The sequence below is a fragment of the Panicum virgatum genome, chromosome 1N, assembly GCF_016808335.1.
Source record: "Panicum virgatum strain AP13 chromosome 1N, P.virgatum_v5, whole genome shotgun sequence".
NCBI classification, from domain to species: Eukaryota; Viridiplantae; Streptophyta; class Magnoliopsida; order Poales; family Poaceae; genus Panicum; species Panicum virgatum.
In genome coordinates, this window is record NC_053145.1 from 58068137 (window position 1) to 58092651 (window position 24515).

The 24515-nt window shown below is 46.8% G+C and overlaps 5 protein-coding genes and 1 long non-coding RNA gene across 6 annotated transcripts; 2 read left to right on the plus strand and 4 right to left on the minus strand.

Moving 5' to 3' along the window:
- Positions 1 to 6638: 6638 nt before the first annotated feature.
- LOC120653714 (secreted RxLR effector protein 161-like) lies at positions 6639 to 7394 on the plus strand. Its single transcript, XM_039931396.1, has one exon. The coding sequence runs from the start codon at positions 6639 to 6641 to the stop codon at positions 7392 to 7394; it is 756 nt and encodes a 251-aa protein (XP_039787330.1).
- Positions 7395 to 8335: 941 nt separating this feature from the next.
- LOC120656988 (ATP-dependent DNA helicase homolog RECG, chloroplastic-like) lies at positions 8336 to 9823 on the minus strand. Its single transcript, XM_039935229.1, has 4 exons — positions 9755 to 9823; positions 9096 to 9167; positions 8740 to 8889; positions 8336 to 8655 (listed from the first exon to the last, which is right to left on the minus strand). The coding sequence occupies exons 1-4, from the start codon at positions 9770 to 9772 to the stop codon at positions 8500 to 8502; spliced, it is 396 nt and encodes a 131-aa protein (XP_039791163.1). The 5' UTR covers positions 9773 to 9823; the 3' UTR covers positions 8336 to 8499.
- A 557-nt stretch (positions 9824 to 10380) lies between these two features.
- Positions 10381 to 13101, plus strand: LOC120654224 (cation/H(+) antiporter 19-like). Its single transcript, XM_039931748.1, has 2 exons — positions 10381 to 10551; positions 10649 to 13101. The coding sequence occupies exons 1-2, from the start codon at positions 10381 to 10383 to the stop codon at positions 13001 to 13003; spliced, it is 2526 nt and encodes an 841-aa protein (XP_039787682.1). The 3' UTR covers positions 13004 to 13101.
- A 7764-nt stretch (positions 13102 to 20865) lies between these two features.
- LOC120656989 lies at positions 20866 to 21435 on the minus strand. Its single transcript, XR_005668050.1, has 2 exons — positions 21354 to 21435; positions 20866 to 21262 (listed from the first exon to the last, which is right to left on the minus strand). It is a non-coding gene; the product is annotated as an uncharacterized LOC120656989 (long non-coding RNA).
- Positions 21436 to 21476: 41 nt separating this feature from the next.
- On the minus strand, positions 21477 to 24303 carry LOC120653716 (zinc finger BED domain-containing protein RICESLEEPER 2-like). The gene is made up of 4 exons (XM_039931397.1): positions 24124 to 24303; positions 23171 to 23750; positions 22909 to 23090; positions 21477 to 22815 (listed from the first exon to the last, which is right to left on the minus strand). The coding sequence occupies exon 4, from the start codon at positions 22617 to 22619 to the stop codon at positions 21477 to 21479; it is 1143 nt and encodes a 380-aa protein (XP_039787331.1). The 5' UTR covers positions 22620 to 22815; positions 22909 to 23090; positions 23171 to 23750; positions 24124 to 24303.
- Positions 23312 to 23740, minus strand: LOC120653717. The gene has a single exon (XM_039931398.1). The coding sequence runs from the start codon at positions 23738 to 23740 to the stop codon at positions 23312 to 23314; it is 429 nt and encodes a 142-aa protein (XP_039787332.1).
- Positions 24304 to 24515: the final 212 nt, after the last annotated feature.

Consider the following 24515-nt stretch of genomic DNA (forward strand, 5'->3'; position numbering starts at 1 on the left):
CTCTATGTGTGTTTGATACATATTTAATTGAACCATTTATTTGTGAATGAGTATTATTATCTCTTTCATCATACATGAATACATGGTGACAGTGGGTAATATTTTTATGAATAGTAACATAAATAATATATTAATAATGATAGAAATAGTAATTTAGAATTTTATATTGGTGCACTTTAATGTTTTTTTTATAATTATATAATTTAGATTATTCAGATTTAGAGGTTACTTTAAATTTTAATAATGACATAATTGGATAATTTATATGCAAATTTATGAGTTATTTATATTATCTTTATAATGGCATAGGTGGATAATTACACGAAAATTAGGGAATTACTTTAATTAGATTTTATTTATAATGGCAGAGGTGGGTAATTTAGATGCATATTCAGGGGGTTACTTAGTCTAGTTTTATAGTGGCGGAGGTGAGTAATTTATTAGAAAAGATAACAAATCCATTAACTATTATGATTAGAGTTGTCGGATTGATGGTCCGATGTTTTTGATTTTTATAGAAATTTCTAGAATTTCTCTATTTTTTAGAGTGTCCACCTAGCTAGGATCGTAGGTGGCTTCACATGGACTTTAAAAGAGCCTCCAATTAGTAATAACAAGATAGTTCACTTTAGTTTTGCCCTAAATCAAAGTTATCTAATTTCGATAAAATTTATATAGGAAAAAGAACCAATACTTAACATTTAATTATATATTCGTTTATTAAATCTACCATTAGTTATGTCTTGATAGTGTATTCTTTCAGAGTTATAGATGTTGATATATATATTTTTTATTAAAAACTCGATCAAATTTAAAGCTATCTTAGGATAAAGCTAAAGTGAATCATAATTTGGGGCGGAGGGAGTAGGACGTATTTTGATGGGAAACATCTTCATTATATTGACCTTTTGTTTCTCTTATAGTGGATTGTCCATTAACTGTTATAAAACTAGCAAGGTGGCCCGCGCTAATAGCGCGGGTAGCTAGTTTTTTATTTAATTCTTTAAAAATATTTACATTGACATAAGAGATGTATTTTGTAATTTATTTACCTCTCATTTGCTCTTGTTGAATATTATACTACTTGCAGTTTTCTATGCATAGGAGTTCATATCAATCATCACTTTTTATGTTGCTTTATTCTATATTATAGTTGCATATTTTAGTACTTAAACCTGCAAAATCTAAATTTGAGGATTGAATTCAATTTTGGATTACCTTGAATACGGAGCAAATTGTACATAATTGTATTCATATAAAGTTTTTTTATGTTCCTTACCCGTTCAATCTTGGTGCTTCTTTATCTTTTTCTCCTCTTTCTCTATACTTCTTTAGAGGTATCGATCACATTTGTGTTCCATGCCTAGTGTGTACTTATAGAAAATTAGATGGGGATAATAATGTTAATAATTATCTATGCTATTTGATTCCTCACATGACTAACTCCCGGATTTTTCCCATGCATCTATTTAGATTGAGCTAATAATAGTCACATTTATTTGTAGGTTTCGGTGCTTTACCCTTTATCCCAGTGATTATTACTTGTATGGAACTATTATATGCCCATAGAATCATAATTCTTTGTTGACCACCATCAGATCAGTTTGTATAACTAAAGTTGTTCAAGAATATGCAATATTTATGATGATAATTCTTGTTTGGAGAAAGCATTGGTTCTTTAGCGGATATTTCTCTCACATTAATTCGTCTGCGTATTCATTCGCCTACACTTACAATCATAAGGTGCCAATGGTCTTGCAATAGATTGCAATATGTGAAACTCTGCACATCATCATTATTTTTTCGTCCCTATCTTGACGTTTGGCTGCTCCAGAACAAATGGATTGATTAAGTTTGGCAATGATTTTGAGTAGAATCCAGTGTGCTTCATGCAGCTGCATGTATTGCATGACGTTCTTGAGACTCAAAAAGTTGTGATTCGGAATCTCGGGCAAAGACTATGGTCACGTCGTAGTGCAGGGCGTTCCAATGATTTTTCAAAGCAATTATCTCTTCCAATAGTACCAATACAATACAACTATGGTCTTGTTGTCACGCTTATGCTGCTGCCATTTTTTTTGCATCTTTAAGGAAGGTTAATGCGAGACATAGATGGTAACATGAGTTTTTATGTCATGCGGACCCTGTATTTAACTTTAATTGGATATAGACACTTTTTGGTAGTTTAAAATATTGCATCTCATTAAATTGGACATGGACTCTTTTGTCCAATTTAGATCGTTAGATCTTCATTAAATCGAATGGTGTAAATCCTATACACAAATACTATTTAGATCTTCGTTAATTTGGAGTATTTATTAACTTTATTTGCCATGAAACTCAAACTTGGATTTTTATTATTGCATTTGATACTATTTATTTAGCTATTTTTCTTCTTAATATGATTCATAATCACTACACATATCAACAATAATTTTTTTTATTCTAGTTCTTGCATTTATCTATTTATTAATCATATTTGATGCCAATTTTTTTATACTTTTAGTTTTTAATTTAGCTATTTGGCTAATAATAATTTTTTTGTCGTGTGCCAATGCTAATTTTTTTAATTTTATAATTCCGAATTTGCTTATTTAGTAATTGTATTCAACATGTACTCTTTGGTTAAGTCCTAATTTCCTTATTTTTTTAATTCCAAATTAAGCTATATTTACTAATCGTATTTGGTATGGACTCTTTGTCATGCCTTTTTTTAAATTTTTTAAATTCGAAATTAGCTATTTATTAATCGTATTTGACATCTCATCGTGTTTCTTTACTCCATCATCATCATCACGAAATCGTCCGTCCATCCATCTTCGACATCCCTTCACGTCGGGGCAGTGCCACGACACCGGGGGCACATCGAGTCGGAGGCTCCCTCTGCCAGCCTGCTGCCTGCGACCACCGTGCTGCTAGCTACCAGTAGGTGCTAGGAATTCAAGTCAACATTATCTCTTTGCAAAGAGGTATTAACCGTCCAGATTAATTCTAAAACATATGTTTTTCCATCAAGCTCACGTATTACCCATGCCCCCCTCTTCTTCAATCGTCCATAACGCATAATTCGTTTGCAAAACTTTTAACAGGTACTAACAATATGACATACTAAAAAATTAGTTAACTGACAACAGTTGGACAGTCATAGAATAACGTAGGAATTTCTAGACCCTCTCGACGAACGTGGTGGTTTGTTTTAACACTCCCTTAATAATATAATAGAATTTATACTAATATGACATACTAAAAAATTAGTCAACTGACAACAGTTGGACAGTCATAGAATAACGTAGGAATTTCTAGACCCTCTCGACGAACGTCGTGGTTTGTTTTAACACTCCCTTAATAATATAATAGAATTTATACTTTTAATTTTAAATTTAGCTATTCAGCTAATATTAATTTTTATCTAGTGGTAATGCTATTTTTTTAATTTGATAATTCAGAATTTTCCTATTTAGTAATTGTATTCAACATGGACTCTTTGATTAAGCCCTAATTTTCTTATTTTTTTAATTCCGAATTAAACTATTTACTAATAGTATTCAGCATGGACTCTTTGCCATGTCTTAATTTTCCTTAATTTTTTAAATCCGAAATTAGCTATTTATTAATCGTATTTGATATGAATTCTTGAGTTAGTTTGAACTGTTAGATCTTCATAAAATCTAACGGTGCAAATTCTTCTCTTTTTTAGATTAATGTGGGAATTTCTAGACCCTCTCAGCGAACGTGGTGGCTTCTTTTAACACTCCTTTAATAATATAATAGATAGATAGTCCTGCTCAGCCAGCTCCGCGTGCCGCCTCGCCTGCGCGCGGGCCTCGTCCGCCGCCGCCTTCTCCGCCACCGCCTGCCGCAGCAGCTCCCGCGCCTCCACCTCCTGCCTCGCCCTCGCCGCCGCGACCAGCGCCTCGCCGCCGCGCTCGCCCGCGTCCCCGGGCCCGCCGCCGAAGACGCCGATGGACAGCTGCAGCTGAATGGCGGCGGCGGCGTCGCCCCGCGAGGAAACGGCAGGCGAGCTCTGCGCGCCGCGGAACGCCGCCATTCCCGGCGCACCACCGCCGCCCGCGACGCTGCAGGACGGCGGCATGAGCTGCAGCTCGAGGTTGTGCGTGCGACCGCCGCAGTGGTGCTCTGACGGTGGCGTCCGCGGCGACGGGACACGATCGAACCGGCCGTGGAACGCGGCGGCCGTAGGGTTAGCGTTAAGGGAGGGGGCGGGGGAGGTCGGGGGAGGGTGCGCTGGGGTGGGAGGCTGTAGCGGGGGTTGGCGCGGCGGGTTTTTTTTTTGCAAAAATATATGGACGGCGGGTTTGAATAAAAGAACTTGAAGGGTCTATTTGCAAAAAGACCAAGGAACGGTGTGGATCGACCCTCTGCGACGGATCGGACGGCCCGCATCGGGCGTCCTCTCCAATGGCGCCACGCGTTGCCCCCGGGGGAAGGGAGCGCAGAGAGGGCTCCCTCTCCACGGTGTATAGGAGTTAGAGTATGATCGAAGCCGCCGATGGGTGGGGCGTCTATTTATCGCGCGCGCGGGTGCGATGCGTGCTGTCGCAGAAGGCGCCACTGCTACTGTGCTTCTTCCCTGGCGAGCGCGGTGGCCGGACTTCGGGGTAGGGGCTTGGGCGGTGGCGGTTGCGAGCTACAGGAGAGGGACGGGGTGGCGGTGAGGGGTGGTTGGTGGGGGGAGCGGTCGCCGGCGAGGTCGCCGGCGGCCGGGGTGGTGGAGGGCGGCGGCGGACCTTATGGTCCGGGGTTGCTGGAGGTGGTGGCGGCGGCGACGGCAACGGAGGAGTCCAAGGCCACCGGACCTAGAAGAGAAGGTGGTGGGGGGGGGAAGGAATCGACCGGCGGTGAGCGGTGGTGGGTGAGCGGGCGGCGAGACGGCGCGTCGGAGCGCCGCCGGCCAGTGTGGTGGGTGCCGGTGGCCGGGCCAGGTCCCAGGTGGGGGTGTGGCGCCGGAGAGGTTAGGGGAGGGCGGGGATGCACCAGCGGTGGGTGGTTGGTGGGCGGACGGCGTGGCGGCGAGAGCCGCCGGCCGGGGCGGAGGACGAAGGGGCGGGGGCAGAGGATGCGGAGCGGGATGGAGACGACAAACAGTTCTTGCGTGTGAAACGACGATGAATTAACGTCGCTGCCACCACGGCTAGAGGATCCAAAGACGCCGGCGGTGTCAGGCGTGGAGTTCTGTGCCCTGGCGCTTGCCGGGCATCGAGCGGCGCGCCGGCCAGCAGCGCTGCCAAGCCGCTGCCTTTGCCGCTGCAGCGCGGGCACAAAGCCGGGAACTATACCCCCAAGCCGAAGGCAGCGGCGGCTGGCCCTGCCCTGGCCCCTATCGGGAACACATGCGGAGCAAGCAACGGGCCAACGGCAAAGGCAAAGCTACCGAGGGGAGGGATCGATGCACTGCGCACACGCCCGCCCGCACGGCGGCATGGAGTTGGAGCACGCCCGCGGCAGGGGAAGAAGAGGGGTCCGGCGGCGGCTTGACGGGCGAATTCGTCGTCGAGCAGCTGGTGATCGAGCGCCGGAGTGGCGCAGAGGAGGCAGCGCAGGAGCCAGAAGTGGAGGCGATGGAGCCTCCAAGTCCTGGCACGGCGGAGGTTCCGCCAAGTCCTGGCGAGGCGATTTCAGCGTCCCCAGCCTCCCCTGTTTTTCCAGAACAGGGGACCCCGACAGCAGCGGCGGATCTTAAGCTCGCATCCCCCCCGTCCTCCTACTCGGAGTTCGTGGATGCCTACCACGACGGAGAGGAGCTCCGATTCAGGCGAGTGGACGACGTCATCGGTGATGCAGAGCTGCCGGGGCTGGCCTCGCGTCTCACCGATCCAGAGCTCATGCTCATGAGCGCGGAGGAGCCGGCCACGTTCGCGGTTGCGGAGCGTGACGCGGACTGGCGGAAGGCCATGATGGAGGAGATGCGGTCAATCGAGGACAACCGCACCTGGGAGCTGGTCGATCCGCCGGCGGGATGCCGACCGATTGGCCTGAAATGGGTCTACAAGGTAAAGCGGGACGAGCGCGGCGCCATTGTCAAGCACAAGGCTGGGCTCATTGCCCGTGGTTTCGTGCAGCGTGAAGGGATTGATTTCGAGGAAGTATTCGTGCCGGTGGCTCGGATGGAATCGGTGCGGTTGCTGCTAGCTCTTGCGGCGGCAAAAGACTGGCAGGTCCATCACCTCGACGTCAAATTGGCGTTCTTGAATGGCGACCTGGAGGAGAAAATCTTCGTCAAGCAGGCGCCGGGCTTCGCGGTGCCAGGGGCAGAGCACAAGGTGCTCCGGCTGCGGAAGGCTCTGTATGGGCTGCGCCAAGATCCTAGGGCATGGAACGCCAAGCTCGACACCACCATGGGTGAGCTTGGGTTCGTACGCTGCGCCACCGAGCATGCGCTGTACACACGACGACGGGGGAAGGAAGAGCTCATCGTCGGCGTGTACGTGGACGACCTGATCGTCACCGGAGCTCGGGCGCAGGACATTGAAGCGTTCAAATGCGAGATGGCGGCTCGTTTCAAGATGAGCGATCTCGGCGCACTCTCCTACTACCTCGGCATCGAGGTAAAGTAGAGGAGGGACTCCATCGCGCTGGGCCAGCGCGCCTATGCACTCAAGCTGCTGGAGCAGGCCGGGATGACGGGCTGCAAGCCCATGGCAACGCCGATGGAGGAGCGGATCAAGCTGTCGAAGAACAGCACGGCGGCGAGGGTGGACGCAACGCGTTACCGGAGCATCGTCGGCGGCCTGCGGTGGCTAACGCATACACGGCCGGACATCACGTTCGCAGTCGGGTATGTAAGCCGCTTCCTCGAAGACCCGCGGGAGGACCACTGGACAGCGGCCAAGCGGGTGCTGCGCTACGTCCAGGGCTCTCTGGACATGGGCATCGTCTTCCCCAGGCACGGCGGGCTTCAGCTGACGGCATTCAGCGATGCGGACATGGCTGGAGATGTGGATGGACGGAAGAGCACCACAGGTGTGCTCGTCTCCCTTGGAACCGCACCGGTGGCTTGGCAGTCACTGAAGCAGAAGGTGGTGGCGCTGTCAACCTGTGAATCGGAGTACATTGCAGCGGCCACCGCGGCGTGCCAAGTCGTTTGGCTGCGCCGGCTGTTGGGTGAGCTCACTGGCGTTGAAGCTCGCCCGCCAGCACTCAAGGTGGACAACCAGCCGGCCATTGCGCTGGCAAAGAACCCCGTCTTTCACGATCGAAGCAAGCATATCGATGTGAAGTTCCATTTTCTTCGGGACTGCGTCGATGGGGGGCACCTTGTCATCGAGTTCGTCGACACCGGACGGCAACTCGCTGACATCCTCACCAAGTCGCTCGGGCGTCTTCGGTTCTCGGAATTGAGGAAGATGATCGGCATGGATGAGGTCCAGGGCTAGCAGCAGGATTAGGGGAAGTAATGTAGGACTTAATCTGCAGCTGTCCCTTATCTGTTTAAGTCAAGGCAAGTCTGCAGTTTGCTAGCAAGGCAAGTTTGGAGTTTGCTAGCAGCTTTTGTTGACTTGCAGCCTTTGTTGACTTATGGCTCTAGGCCACTAATGTTCAGATAATGATAGAAGTTATTAGCACCTTAGAGTAGGTAGCAAATGGTGTATAAATATGAGTGCAATGCAATGAGAAAAGGCAAGTTCAGTTTGCCACAATCCAGTCCCTAGCTCTCAGCCAACGCAGAGAGCTGTGAGTGTATGTGTGTGTAGAGGAGCTCAGCTCTTCTTCTACCTTGGACGAAGGAGAGGGAGAAGAAGGTGAGCAGGTTGCTTACCTGGCCCTTGATTGCAGGGAATAACAGACATGTCCAGCAACTGAGTATAGCAGAGATGCGGATGTTGCGGTGGTTTTGCGGGCACACAAGGAGGGATAGAGTCCGGAACGAAATTATTCGGGATAGGGTCGGAGTGGCACCAATTGAGGAGAAACTTACCCAGCATCGGCTGAGATGGTTTGGACATGTCCAACGAAGGCCTCCTGAGGCGCCGGTGCGTAATGGGGTTCTTGAGCTGGTCGATAATGTAAAGAGGGGTAGAGGTAGACCTAAACTGACGTGGGATGAGTCGGTTAAGAGAGACCTTAAGGATTGGAATATCTCTAAAGAGATAGCTTTGGATAGGAGCGCTTGGAGACTAGCTATCAATGTGCCTGAACCTTGAACTTATTTCTTTCGGGTTTCATCTCTAGCCTACCCCATCTTACTTGGGAAAAAAGGTTATGTTATTGTTGTTGTAAACAAAACTTAATGTTGTTCAACTATAAACGAAAACTAAAAGGCATAAATCAACCCATAACTAATCAACGGTAAGATTTTGATTTTGACAAATGATGGTAACAATAAATGCACGTTAACAATACCCAAAGACCAGAACATGTATCCATCAAGAAACTTCTCCCCAAGTCCACCAAGGATTATAGTTTTCATGCCAGTACTTGAACAAAACAACATACAGAAAGGAAATGCATAGTTAACATTCAATGTGAAAGAGCAAATTCTCAGCAATCTACCTTACTATTAAACCTGCCTCTCTGTACAACTCCAAAGCGCTGCTGTTCATCTATAACAGAGATACGTAAAGCTGAAAAATCAGTTTTATCAGCAATCAAGCTGTGTGTTCCAATGACCATGGCTATCTCTCCAGTTTTGAGACCCTGTGATATATAAAATATATATAAATATAAATGCTATAATTTGCATAGGGAACTTGAGTGAAAAGAATAGGGAGAACAGCTTGCATTTCGTATTATCCTTGACTCCCTTGTGGAAGTTGAGCCAGTAAGCAAGGCAATGTTTGGTTTGTCATCTCCATCAAACTTATCCAGCAATGAAGTCAAGTGTTCGTAGTGCTGGAGAGCAAGTACCTCTGTTGGAACCATGAAAGCAGCCTAGAAACAATTGTAAAAAGGTTTAATATATCGAACCATATCTCATGATGAAGAAAGTGCCATAGGGAAAAGACAAGACAGTTTGTTTTCTCGTATGTTCTGTTTGCATCAACAATTTAATATAACTCAGCAAGCAGGATGCCATTGATAATTCTTTGATATAGAGTAAACAAGGAAAGAATATTAATGTGGAGTAGTATCAATACCTGAAATCCTGAACTAACAACCTCCATACACGCCAGGAAAGCAACAATAGTTTTTCCACAGCCAACATCCCCCTGTTACCAACAAACAGAAACACTTGTAAGTTTTAGCAATATTCATATAAGCCACAATGAATGAGTAACACATTTGCAGATAGTGTGCGCAAAATTCTAATAGATCCCTCGACTAGAAAACTACAGTAGGTTTCTTGAGTAACAATCAAAACAGATGCAGACATTTCGTAATGCTTCCCCGATCTTTATTAAGAAAAGAAAAACACAACATGACACCACCCCACGAAAGTTGTGTGTTCATTGTGACAAATGAACAAAGGAACTGCATATGTAAATGTAAGGCACAAAATGAGGTAGCGGCAACTTAGCTAAGAAAGTGCAACTAAGCCTCTCATTGAATTATTATAATACAACTAAAAGGGAACAACTAAAAGGGAATCATAAGATAAGATGGGATGCATGTTTGGAAAACATTTCAAACATTTCTATCAAACAATTATTTAAAACAAACAAGACTGAAATAAGAAATACAAGTGATATGATAGCCACAAATAGAGTTGAGTAGAACATAACCACTGATGAACAACTCTAGAAAAAAGAGCGAAATGTTTAGTTAACAAACTAAGAAAAGTGCAAACAACACCTACCTGCAAGAGTCTGTTCATGGGAACTGGTCTCCTGAGATCCCATATAATCTCTTTAACAGCATTCAATTGATAGATAGATAGATGAGCATCATACTGAAACACTAAGAACTTCAAAAATTGCATACTATAAAATCATATGCCCTGCTGATGCCCAAGAAATCAAGGATGCTCTCCAAAAAGTTTGGGACAATCTCTTTGGAGGAGCGAGCATGGATAAACAACAGCATGCAGGATCCTCAAAGCTCAGCACCACCACCATGTTGTTGCAGCCGGTGTTGATGTTGTTCTTGACACCCTCCGGTTCAGTTACAAGTGACAGCCTAATTGAACTGGCACTAGTGCATCACACATTGCATGTAGATGCATGCATGCATGCATGCACGCCACACACACACCACGATGCATGTATATATTTAGTTGGTGATAAAGATCGACTTTTGTAGCCACCAGTTTGCAAAGGGCATGCATGCAGCTAGCACCTAATGACCCCAACACGCGCGATCATCGGTACGTTGAGCAAATATAGGTAAAAATGGCAGCATGCTAGGGGGCCTGGGGCACGCGCGGATCCAAGGCCTGGCTGGCCGGAGCCCGCTGATCCATCCTCGGTCGGTCAATCGGATGCGATGGCGGACGGCGGCGGCGCCAAGTGCTCCGCCGCGGTCGGCGAGGGGGCCTACTTCATGGCCAGCATCATGGCCATCACCGGCATCATGGCCACCGTCCTCGTGCTCTCCGGCCTCTTCCAATCCGCGCTCCGACGACTCGGCCAGCCAAGCATCATCTCCCACATCCTGGTATGCAATGCAATGCAATGCATGCACACGTGTCGACCAGTGGTTGGCCATGCGTATTTAATTTTATTGATTAATCGGCCGTCGTCGCGGCACGCAGGCCGGCATCATGGTTGGCCCGACGGTGCTCGGCCGTGCCATGGACCTCCGGGAGCTAGGCATGCGGGACGCCGGCAGCGCGCTCAGCGGCACCATCTACTTCGTCCGCATGCTCTTCATGTTCTTCATCGGCCTCGAGCTGGACCTGCGCTACCTGCGCCACAACCTGCGCCGGTCGCTGGCCATCGCCTGCGGTGGCTCCGCGCTCTGCTTCGTCCTCGCCGTGCTGGCCGGGCCTTTCTGCTATGGCCTCATGCACCCGGGCCAGGGCTCCTTCCACCCCGACAAGATCTTCGCCTCCACCGCGCTCTTCGCGCTCGTGCTTACCAGCACCGCCTCGCCCGTCCTCATCCGCATCGTCACCGAGCTCAAGCTCACGGGCTCCGAGACCGGCCAGATTGCCATCGGCGCCGCCTTCGCCAACGACATGGCCAGCCTCACTGCCCTCAGCGTCATCATCGTCACCCACGCCGTGTACGGCGGCGCCGAGGCGCCCAAGGAGGACGAGCCCTCCCCGGCGCTCAAGGCCGGGAGGCTGGCGGTGCTGGCGGTCGCGGTGTGGATGGCCGTGAGCCTCGTCGCGTGGGTGGCGCGTCTGCTCAACCGGCTCAAGCGCGGCCGCCAGTACATCAGCAAGTACGAGCTGTGCGGCGTGCTGCTCCTCATGATGGTCCTCTCCCTGGTGCAGCAGGCCCTGGGCTACAGCGCTTCCATGGCCGCCTTCCTCATCGGCCTCGCCATGCCGCGTGAGGGCCCCACGACGCGGACGCTCATGGACCGCCTCGCCTACCCCGTGCACCAGATCGTCATGCCACTCTGCTTCGCGGCCATCGGCGCTCGCCTCGACTTCACCAAGATCGGCAACTTCACCGCCGTCCAGCTCGTCGTGGCCGTCGCCGTCACCACGCTGCTGAGCGCGGCGGGGAAGGTGGCCGGCACCGTGCTGGCGGGGCGGGCGCTGGGCATGGCGACACGGGAGGCCGTCGTGCTGGGCGCGTTGCTCAACGTCAAGGGCTACTCCGACATCCTCGCCATCAACTTCGGGAACAAGGTCGACGTCTGGGGCGAGCCCGTGCAGGTGGTGCTCCTCATGTCATCCATCATCAACACCTTCATGGCCGGCCCGGCGTCCGCCGCCATCGTCCGCCAGCAGCGCGCCGCCTTCCGCTACCGCTCGCGCTGCCTCCAGGACATCCGGGTGGACGACGAGCTCCGGGTGCTCGTGTGCGTCCACGGCGCCGCCAGCGTCCACCCCATGCTCACGCTCGCCAACCTCTCCAAGGGCAGCGCGCTGCTCCCCGTGTACCTCCTGCACCTCGTCGAGCTCGTCACCTCGCGCAAGTACGCCATCACGCACCAGCTGTACCACGCCCGTGAGGGAGGCGAGGACGAGGACGAGTGGGGCTACGCGCGTGAGATCGACCAGATGGCCGCCGCCGTGGCGGCCTTCACCTTCGACAACGCCGTCCACGTGCGGCAGATGACGGCCATCTCCAACCTGGCGTCCATGGACACGGACGTGCGCAACAGCTTGGAGGACTCGCGCGCGTCCATGGTGATCATGCCCTCCCACATGGAGCAGCGCTACGATGGGCGCATGGTGTGCCGGGGCGAGGGGCGGCGGCAGCTGAACCGGCGGGTCTTGCAGAGGGCTCAGTGCACGGTGGGGATCCTCGTGGAGCGCCCCTTCGCTCAAGAGGCCACGGGAGAGCAACTTGAGGTGATGGCGTTGTTCTTCGGCGGGGAAGACGACAGGGAGGCCGTCGCCTTCGCGGCGCGGCTGGCGACGCAGCCGTCGGCGAGGGTGACCGTGTGCCGGTTCCTCCTCCCGAGTGGGAAGGGCCTGCTGGGCAACCAGGAGGCGGCGGAGGAGGCGATGCAGGACGAGGAGTTCATGGCGGACATGTACGGGAGGTTCGTGGCGCCAGGGCAGGTGGCGTACATGGAGAGGCACGTGAGCAACGGCGCGGAGACGGTGAACGCGCTGAGCTCCATGGTGGGGGCGTGCTCGCTCTTCGTCGTGGGCAACGGCGGCAAGGCCGGCGGCGACAGGGGCGTCATGACGAGCGACATGGGAGATCTGGACGGGGAGCGCCCGGAGCTGGGCCCCGTCGGCGAGCTGCTGGCCTCGGACGACATGGTAGGCTGCGGCTCCGTGCTGGTGCTGCAGCAGCACAAAGCGCGCCGCCCCAAGCACAAGCCGATGAGGACATGGAACATGGACAGCCAGCAGCAGTATCAACCTCAAGCTCGGCACTACCAAGAAGAAGATGTATCTGATTCTGACGATGCTGTTGTTGACATCCTCGGATCCTCCTCCAGCACACCTACTAATCGTTCACTAAAACCAAACTGAACTCGAATGATGCATGCATGTACAAACATAATGTATAGATTCAGTTAGTAGAGATTGACTTGTAGCCTCAAGTTTTGTAAGAGCGAGCATGCACTGCCCGACCCAACACGATCATCGGTTTAGCATCAAATTAGGTAATAGGTGGTGTGCTCGTTAGATATCTAGGCAATTTTCGGTATATTTTAATTCCAAATATTAATATCAATTTCATGATATAGATGAGTGATAATATGTGTACAAGATATGTGCATGTGTTCATGTTATTCTCACTAATAAGCATGAACTAAAGAATTAAAGCAGAGTAGGTTTAGTAAGTACCCCAAGGCGGGACCAGTGCCGGAGGCACCGGTTGCGCCGTTACCAGCTGGAATAGACATGCTATTCGACTGGTCTTGCTCGAAGTAGCCGAACTATGTCGATGCAGGAAGATGTTCGCAGTGCAGTCTCACGAACGGTTACGCCGGGAAGTAGACGAAATAGTCGTTCGCACGAGCGGTTACGCCGGGAAGTAGACGAAGGAGTCGTTCAGGGAGCGAGCAGTCGCGTCAAGACGCTTCCCAAAAACCTAATTGCCCGCATCCCGTGCAGGACCTTCAGCGAGCAGAGGTTCCGGAGGCCCTGCTCTCGCTAGACCTGTGCGCGCAGTGCTAGCGGTGGGGAAGGCAGAAAGCAGCTGCGGGAGAAGGGAGAGGTCTCCTGAAGAGGAGTACCTGGATGAGTGCTTGAGATGAGTGAGGATGAGAGGAGAGGGTGCTGGTTTATATAGGCACGATATGCCTCAGGTTCAACGAACCTGGACATCATGAATGGCTTTGATGAGCGGCAGTTAATGTGCCTCAGGTTCAACGAACCTGGACGTCGTAAAGAGCCTTCAATGTCCGGTCATTAGTGACGACATTAACCCTCTGTTTTAATACTCTTTACTGCAAAACATCCTTCTCATCTCAGCACATCACGTCGCACCGCACCGGCACCTGCACGTCACGTCCGGCCGCGCACGCGCATGCGCACGTGCACCGCACCGCCCGGCCGGCCGGCCGGCCGCACCGCGCCGCGCCTCGCCTCATCTCGGCCTCGGGTGTCGGTTGAGATCCTCCTCAATTCCCGGTACGGAATTAAGCATTGATTCCCTAGCATTAATAGTGAGCTTTAAATTCTTTTAATGCTTTAGAAGTAATGGGCCAAGCCCATTACTCCAACAATCCCCACCTAAGAAATTCAAGCCATACTAGAAATACCCTCATTCCCTCATTGATATACCAGTACTTCGACAGAGACTGTTAAGTTGAACTTCCATCCAGGACAAAGGCTACACTTATTCACAACTGTGCAATGGACTATGCCTTGAATTGCTAGTTTTGTGCAAACAAGTTTGACCAGAGCCCTACACTGGTACTAGGCTGCAAAAGCATCCCCGCAGTTTGGAGCTTATAAGTCATACTCCAGGCCCTTCATGAGTTTCTAGAGAATACCCAATTCTCATAGACCATGACCAGTGGTCAAACTCATATAGGTGCGTTCCTTTCAGATGTTCTGTAGGACAACATCTTTGTTTCAAGAAAACAACTCATTTGTTTAAAAGAAACCACCTGGCACACATTAAGGTATAGACCAACCTGCCATACAGATTAGAAGAGAAATGCACCTTATACACGGAATGAGCCCTTTTCACAAAGGTTCTCTTCTCACAGTCAGACTTTAGTTTGTTTCACCATCCTAATTCACGGGATCTCCGATCACATAGGACAGGTTTCCACTATAGAATGACTCACGTGGGGTCTCAAGCCCAATTCCATAGATGCATTGTCTATCACATTTCGTGAAAGACCCTTTGTAAACTGATCTGCCAGATTTTTAGCCGTCTGAACATAGTCCAGGGCTATAACTCCGGAGTTTCTCAATTTTCTGACAGATTTCAACCGCTTTTTCACATGTCTAGATGACTTCATGTTATCCTTTGAACTATTCACCTTGACAATTACCGTTTGATTGTCACAGTTCATTAGGATTGCCGGTAACAGTTTTTCAACTATCGGCAAGTCCATAAAGAGCTCACGAAGCCACTCAGCCTCAACAGTGGCGGTATCTAATGCTGTGAGTTCTGCTTCCATAGTTGACCTCGTTAAGATGGTCTGCTTGCAAGACTTCCTAGGAAACAGCTCCACCACCAAGTGTAAACACATATCCACTTGTGGCCTTTATCTCATCAGCATCAGAAATCCAATTTGAATCACTATACCCTTCTAGTACCCTTGGGTACCCGGTGTAGTGAATTCCATAGTTCATTGTCCCCTTCAGATAGCGCATTACTCTTTCAAGAGCCTTCCAATGATCATCTCCCGGGTTTGAAACAAACCGGCTCAGTTTGCTTACAGCAAACGAGATGTCATGTCTTGTAGCAGCTCGCTAAATACATTAATGAACCAATGATCTGAGAATATCTCAGCTGATCTCGCATTATCCGTTTTGTTCTTTCTAAGAATTAAACTGGCATCATATGGTGTTGAGACAGGTTTATAGTCGCTATAACCAAAGCGACTTAACACCTTCTCCACATAGTGAGACTGTGTAAGAATCACCTCACCATTGATCTCTTTTACCAGTTTTATATTAAGGATAACATCAGCTTCTCCCAGATCCTTCATCTCAAAATTTTGAGATAAAAACTCTTTGACTTCCTTAATCACATTAAGGCCTAGTGCCAAAGATCAGTATGTCATCCACATACAAGCACAAAATCACTCCTTCAGCCCCACCATAGCGATAGTACACACATCTGTCAGCTTCGTTCACAACAAAGCCGACAGAGGTCAAAGTTCTATCAAACTTTTCATGCCACTGCTTAGGCACTTGCTTGAGACCTATATAAAGATTTTAACAACTTACAAACCATTCCCTTCTTGACCCTTTGATACAAACCCATCCGGCTGATCCATATAGATCTCCTCTTCTAACTCTCCATTGAGGAAAGCCGTCTTAACGTCCATCTAATGAACGAGAAGACCATAAGAGGCTGCCAGGGAAAGTAACAATCGAATTGTGGTCAATCGGGCAACTGGTGAATAAGTGTCAAAGAAATCTTCTCCTTCTTTTTGGGTATAACCCTTGGCCACAAGCCTAGCCTTGTACTTTTCAATAGTACCATCTGGCCTAAGCTTTTTCTTGAACACCCACTTGCATCCAACCGGTTTACATCCATAAGGACTGTTCAACGACCTCCCAGGTTCCATTAGACATAATAGAATCCATCTCACTCCTTACTGCTTCCTTCCAATAGTCAGCATCAGGAGATGAATATGCCTCTTCAATAGTTCTGGGTGTATCATCTATGAGGTATACAATGAAATCATCACCAAAAGACTTTACAGTCCTTAGTCTCTTGCTCTTTCTCGGAGCATCATTGTTATCCTCCTCAGGATTTTCTACAAGTGTATGTTCATTGTGTTCTATCGGCTCAGCAGAGCCATCATCCTCGATGAACTCTTGCCTAGATGAACTTGTTTCATCTCTCATGGGAAAAATGTTTTCAAAAAATGTAGCATCTCTGGACTCCATTATAGTACCAACATGCATGTCAGGTACTCCAGATTTCACTATTAAAAATCTATATCCAACGCTGTGAATAGCATAACCTAGAAAGATACAATCCACAGTTTTAGGTCCAAGCCTTACGTTTCTTGGTTATTGGCACACTCACTTTTGCCAAACAACCCCATGTACGTAAGTATGACAGTGTTGGCCTTTTCTTCTCCCATTCCTCGAATGGAGTTATCTCTTTATTCTTTGTAGGAACATGGTTTAGGACATGACATGCAGTCAATATAGCCTCACCCCACCATTCCTTGGAAAGTCCCGCTGTATCTAACATGGCGTTAACCAAATCCGTTAGAGTGCGGTTCTTTCTTTCGGCAACCCCATTTGACTGAGGTGAATAGGGAGGCGTCCTTTCATGAATAATACCATGTTCCTCACAGAATAAAGTAAATAAATTTGAGAAATACTCGCCACCACGATCTGACCTAACTCTTTTGATCTTTCTCTCAAGTTGGTTTTCTACTTCAGCTTTATAGATTTTAAAGTAGTGTAAAGCTTCATCTTTTGACTTCAACAAATAGATGTAACAAAATCTAGTACTATCATCAATCAAAGTCATGAAATATTTTTTACCACCATTTGTCAACACTCCATTCATTTCGCACAAGTCGGAATGAATTAATTCTAAGGGTGCCAAGCTCCTTGCCTACGCGGTCTTATGAGGCTTACGAGTTTGTTTTGATTCAACACATACATGACACTTAGAATTTTTGACAAAAGTGAACTTTGGAATTAAGCTCAAATTAGCTAAGCGCATCATACAACCAAAATTAACGTGACAAAGCCTCGAATGCCAAACATTTGTTTCATCAACGTTAATAACATTGTATGCAATTTTATTACAAACATCTGACAAAGAAAGACGGAACAAGCCTCCGCTTTCATAACCTTTTCCAACAAAAGTACCAAACTTAGACAAGATACATTTATTGGACTCAAAGACTAATTTGAAACCATCTCTACATAGTAGAGAGCCGCTGACTAAATTCTTCTTGATGGTGGGGACATGCTTGCACGTTCTTCAGCTGCACGATCTTCCCCGAAGTAAACTTCAGATTTACCGTACCAACACCAAGAATACGCGCATGTGATCCGTTCCCCATCAGCAAGGAGGAAGTCCCGCCGGTCTGGTAAGAAGATAACAAAGAAGCATCAGCACAAACATGAATATTAGCACCAGTGTCAACCCACCACTCGGGTGAACCAAAGACTGAAAGAACAGTAGGTAATAAATTACCGTACCCCGAAGTTCCTCCAGGCTCGCTAATAACCATGTTAGCGGAGTCGTTGCCTTTGCGGTTCGGACACTTTGCAGCAAAGTGATCCGTACTAGCGCACACATAGCAAGCTCCCGTCTTCTTCTTCTTCTTAAAAGTGGTTGTCTTCTTAGTCTTTGGTTGGTTCTGCGGTGGCTTTTTCTTGTTCTTGTAGGGAGTTGTTCTTCTGAACAAGATTGGCACTTGAAGCACCAACAACTCCTTTCCCACGTATGTCCTTTGCTCTCGCCTTCTCCTCAACATCAAGAGTCCCTATGAGTCCATCTATTGTGAACTCCTGTCTCTTGTGTTTTAGAGAAGTAGCAAAGTCCCTCCAAGAAGGTGGCAGCTTAGAGATTATACCTCCGGCCACAAACTTATTGGGTAACACACATGGGGACTCTTTGCTGCAATTTTTGAGATCTTTTGCCAGAGTATGTATTTCATGAGCCTGTTCCACTACAGAACGGTCTTCGACCATCCTGTACTCAAGGAACTGCTCCATGATATACAACTCACTCCCGGCGTCAGATACTCCATATTGAGCCTCAAGAGCATCCCACAATGCTTTGCCAGTTGGCAGCCGGATATAAGAATCCACCAGGTTATCACCGAGAACACTAATGATCAAGCCTCGAAAGAGAATATCAGCCTCATCGAATGCACTCCCTTCCTCTGGAGAGAATTGTTCAGGCTTACTCTCTTTCACATGGATCACTCTCGATAGTGTTAACCACAGTATAAGCCGCTCTTGCCAACGTTTGTAATTTGAACCATCAAAAGGTGGTGGTTTGATTGATGCAGCAAAGCTAGATACCGAAAGACTATTAACACAGTTAGGTTTTTGGATTGTTAGATATCTAGGCAATTTTCGGTATATTTTAATTCCAAATATTAATATCAATTTCATGATATAGATGAGTGATAATGTGTGTACAAGATATGTGCATGTGTTCATGTTATTCTCACTAATAAGTATGAACAAAGAATTAAACCAGAGTAGGTTTAGTAAGTACCCCAAGGCGGGACCAGTGCCGGAGGCACCGGTTGCGCCGTTACCAGCTGGAATAGACATGCAATTCGACTGGTCTTGCTCGAAGTAGCCGAACTATGTCGATGCAGGAAGATGTTCGCAGTGTAGTCCCACGAACGGTTACGCCGGGAAGTAGACGAAGTAGTCGTTCGCACGAGCGGTTACGCCGGGAAGTAGACGAAGGAGTCGTTCAGGGAGCGAGCAGTCGCATCAAGACGCTTCCCAAAAACCTAATTGCCCGCGTCCCGTGCAGGACCTTCAGCGAGCAGAGGTTCCGGAGGCCCTGCTCTCGCTAGACCTGTGCGCGCAGTGCTAGCGGTGGGGAAGGCAGAAAGCAGCTGAGGGAGAAGGGAGAGGTCTCCTGAAGAGGAGTACCTGGATGAGTGCTTGAGATGAGTGAGGATGAGAAGAGAGGGTGCTGGTTTATATAGGCACGATATGCCTCAGGTTCAACGAACCTGGACATCATGAATGGCTTTGATGAGCGGCAGTTAATGTGCCTCAGGTTCAACGAACCTGGGCGTCATAAAGAGTCTTCAATGTCCGGTCATTAGTGATGACATTAACCCTCTGTTTTAATACTCTTTACTGCAAAACATCCTTCTCATCTCAGCACATCACGTCGCACCGCACCGCACCGGCACCTGCACGTCTCGTCCGGCCGCTCGCCTCGTCTCGTCTCGGCCACGGCCCGGCCCGGCGAGGCGAGCGAGCGCGCGCGCGCGTGTGGTTCACCGTCCTCCTCTTACCGGCTTCACAAGTGGTGTACACGAAGTCCACCTTTTAAGTCGGTTGAGATCCTCCTCAATTCCCGGTACGGAATTAAGCATTGATTCCCTAGCATTAATAGTGGGCTTTAAATTCTTTTAATGCTTTAGAAGTAATGGGCCAAGCCCATTACTCCAACAGTGCTAGGGGTAGAGATGCAAAGGGTGTACCCAATATAATCTTGTGTAGTTGTGTTGGCTCAGCTAATTAATAACACGTAACCCTTAAGGGTTGGACAAAAAAAATTGAAGAGTAGTGCTAGTACTTGCATGCACAAAAGAAAAATAAAAATAAAAATGCGTTCGTCAACTAACTTAACCATCATTGCGTTGTCATCTACCGTACCGTACATATAGTAGCTAATATAAAAGAACAAAAAATTGGTACATGGAAATCTGGGAAAACACAAGAATATAAGATGCCCATACAAGTAGACAGTAGCTTCCTCCTGCATTGTAATCTATTATCTTATTATTTGGTCAACAAACAGAGCCTCCACGTTCGCTCTCAAGATCTAGAAATTCCCACATTAGTCGGAGAAAAATAGAAAAATAAAATTACCCACCATTGCTATTATGATAAAAATTAACCTAAAATACCTCAGTGCCTAATTAAAAATCACCCACCAATACCATTATGAAAAATTAAATATAAAATATCATTTGGTTATGTATCAGTTACAAACATATACTATTAATAAAAACTAAACCTAACAACAATGAATCAAAATAAAACAAAAATAAGAATAATTATATGCATAATATTATTAAAGCTCAACAAATCAAATTGTTATTATAGGTAGATCATATTTGAATTGTTTTAACCAACAATAAAACATAATTTACGATGACAACATGCAAATTTTTGAATTCTTAATACTAGTCGCGCAAATGCACGGACTATACGCCTAGTTGTAAGGGAAAAAAAGAAGAAGAAGAAAAACCAGGAAACCCATATGCATGGCCGCTTCATGAAACCCATATGCATGGCTCAAGATGGCAACGGGTACAAACCCGACGGGTAATGGCCACCCATACCTGCACCCGCAAGGGGTAAATTTTACCCGTCGGGTTACCCGTACCCGCACACGGGTAGGAAAATATTTCCATACCCGCACCCGCCGGGTAATTTGTACCCGACGGGTAACCCACACCCGCAAGCATACCCGAGAATTACATAAACATATAGAATAAATCATTGGCTAACAGAAGTAAGGCAGATGGCTCATTGGCTCATTCCAGCAAGCTTAAATTCAACAGTAGCATCTCTGCATCAGCATGTAACATGCAGGCATGCAGCAAATAAGTTCCAGGTGCAACCTCCTAACTTCCTAAGCACGTAGTCCATTACAAGTTCACGTGCCACCAGCCCACCACAAAATATTACAAGTTCACATGGTTTCATTGGTCCACCAATAATTAAAGAGAGATCAAACAAGTTACAAGTTCACAAATGCAATTAACAGATAAGGCATCAAAAGGAAGCACGTGCACTTCATCCAATTCTTGCATCATTTGACTTGTTCCTGTGACCAAAAGGGCGCTGTGACCAAAAGGGCACCATGAAGCCATCTCACAACCACTCCATGTGTCCTCAGATTGTAAGTTCCTACATTAGAATAAACATGTCAACTTAGTTATCTATCATCAGACTTCACAAAGTAGCTGAAAATGAACACATTTCAAGAATGGCAAATCACCTGAAGCCCCTCTTGTATGTCCTGAAGACATGACCAAAAGGTTGCAGACTGTTTATTTTTCTCATCAACTACACAACATAAGTGAACAAATGAGTTGTTTGCATTACAAAAATTAACAGCAAGCTATAAATGAGCAAATGAGTTGGTTTGTATTGCAGAAATTAACAGCAAGGACATAGGAGCAGGGTTAAATATACCTTTGTACTTGTTTCTTAGCCAATCTTGAGAGCACATTAGGGCCTCCAACATCTTGTAAGTAAGCCTGCTGCGATGCTCACTTAAAACCCTACCACCAGTGCTAAATGCTGATTCTGAAGCAACTGTTGTAACAGGAATAGCAAATATATCTCTAGCAATCTTTCTCAAAGTTGGAAACCGAGTTCCAGCCACCTTCCACCAATCTAAAACTTTAAAATTCTTAGTATTCATGTCCAATAGCTCTTCATCCAAGTAGCGATCTAACTCAGTCTTGAATCCCATTGTTGTTGGCCTTCTACTAGCAACACGAGCCATCATGGAAGATAAGTAATCATCACTGGGTCCTATTGCAGGTGCTGCTGGAATATTGTTTCCCACATCATCTTCCCCATGGTACTCAAGCATCAAATCAGCCAACAAATTCTTAACCTCGAGAACCCTATCCTCGCACTCTCTACCAGTTGTCCCAAGCAAATCCTCAAAACAAATCAGCAACACTGTGGTTTTAAATCTAGGATCAAGAATAGTTGCAATGCCCATGAACCCTTGAATATCTGTCCAATATTTGTCAAATTTGGCTACCATATTGGCTGACATGGCTTGCACTAAAGGGTTTCCACAAGTTGACCACTCCCTAATCTCCTTTCTAACCTCAGCAATTTTAGTGAAATATATGTTAGCTGTTACATAATCTGTCCCAAAAAACAATTTACTGATGTCATTGAACAATTTGAGCCTCCCTACAACATCCTCAGCAAAATTCCACTCATCCTCAGATGGCAAGCAAGTGTACAGCCTATCTACACGGCTTGCCCTAATGAAAGCAAACTTGTATGGCAATGCATGACTAAGCATGGTAAAAGTTGAGTTCCACCTAGTCTTACAGTCAAGAATTATTTTAGTTGTGGCTTCCACTTTAACAAACTTAGCTATCTCCTCAAACTTTTCAGCCCTTTTTGGTGTAGCTGTCCAATATGCTACACTATCACGAATGTTTTCTATTACATCTTTCAACACCTCTAACCCATCCTTCACTATTAGATTGAGAATATGAGCAGAACATCGCATATGCAACAGCTTACCATCATTCAAGAGCTTATGTCTTCCAATATTCCTAACAAGCAAAGGGATTACTGCATCATTGGTAGTGCAATTGTCAAGAGTAATTGCTGATATCTTCTCATCAAGATTCTACTGAACCAAGCTGTCATACAATTCTTCACCAATAATTTCAGCAGTGTGAGGAGCAGGGACATAAATGAATCTGTCATTCAATAGTTACAAACAAAATAAGAAACATGATATGCAACCAGAGTTGAACATGATATGGAACCAGATCTAAGTAATAAGTTAGTACCTCATAAGAATGTTTCTAAGACTCCAAGATTCATTAATAAAATGTGTTGTGATGGCCATGTAACCTCTCTTTTGGTTGTCAGATGTCCACATATCAGTAGTGATGGCCACCCTTGACTGAATTGCAGCCATATATTCAATGGCTTTTTTTTCTCCAACTCATATTGTGCCATAATATCAGATCTGAAATAAAATAAAAAATATTAGGAAATGGATCTAGGCTCATAGAAATTGCAGAAAGGATGTGGACTCAGATCTTATACCTTATTGTGTTCCTTGTTCCAATTTTGAACAGTGGTTGAAGTGCGCCGACAAATCTTCGAAAGCCAACATGATCAACCATGCTTAAAGGGTACTCATGAAGAACTATCATGGCATTAAGTTCTGCCCTAGCTATATCTTGGTCAAAGGTTGTAGTTTTCCACTGAGATTGTGCCTGCATCTGTCCTATTAAATCTCAAACCAGATTGTACCATTGTCTGCCCATTAAGCTTGATCTTCTTCAGCACACAAGACTTCAAATGACACTTCAAATGGTTAGTCCCATTTCTTGACAAACCAGAAAGCTTCTTCGAGCAATAGTTGCATTTTGCATATTCAGTGTTCCCAATCTTCACTTTTGTGAACTCATTCCAAACCGGTGATTTGAGCTTTCTCTTCTTAGAACCAGCCATGATGTATTCCTCTTCTTCATCATCATCTATCTCAATTGGCAATGAATCATTGGCCGATTCAGGCTGAGGTGATCCGGTGATTGGATCTGAATCTAATTGCACTTGTGATGCTTCTGATCCACATTGCGGGTTGATGCTCCCATCACTACCGGTAGACATCTTGTTCAGTCTGTAGAAGCACATTAAGAAATTAGCTAAATCAAAAATTAGCTAGCTGCACTAAACAATCTGGCAGCAAATTTGGCAGCAAATTTGATCAATTAACATATACATAAACAGATCGAGCAACTAGAGTACTAGACCAAACAAAATAATCTAGCAGCATTATAGGAAATTCTTATGTCTAACAACATATCACAACTGGACATATGGCATATATCTCAGAACACACAATCTTGTATATATGTTACAACATAAGGGTCTTGTATATATGTTACAACATAAGGGTCTGCTTTTGCTTACCCAAGGGAGCATTTCAGGTGCTTACCCATAGAAACCAACATAAATGAATAAGGAATGTGAAAGTCGTCATCTTTGCTTACCCAAGGGAGCGTTTCAGGTGCTGCTTTTGCACCTTTTTAGTGGCTACAGCTGCAGATCTACTCGTCGGAGATAGGAGAGGCCGACCACCCTTTGCTGCTGGTTTCTTGGTTGCTGCCTTCTTGGCCGCTGCCCCAACAGGGAAGCCCTTGGGCTTAGCAGCAGCCGCAGGAGGAGCGAGGCAGGCGTTGGCGCAGGCGGCGCGCCGTTCTTCCTCGTCGCTCCCGGATCCGGCGCTTGCAGGACGGCGTCCCTTCGGGACGGCATGGGTCAGAACGCAAACGGGCTAGATGAAGAAGAAGAGCTGCAACTGCAATAATAAATTACTAGGTTAGGGTTGAGGAAGAGCGTCACCGGCTATCATCTTGTCCGATTCCGGAGTTCTCCACCATAG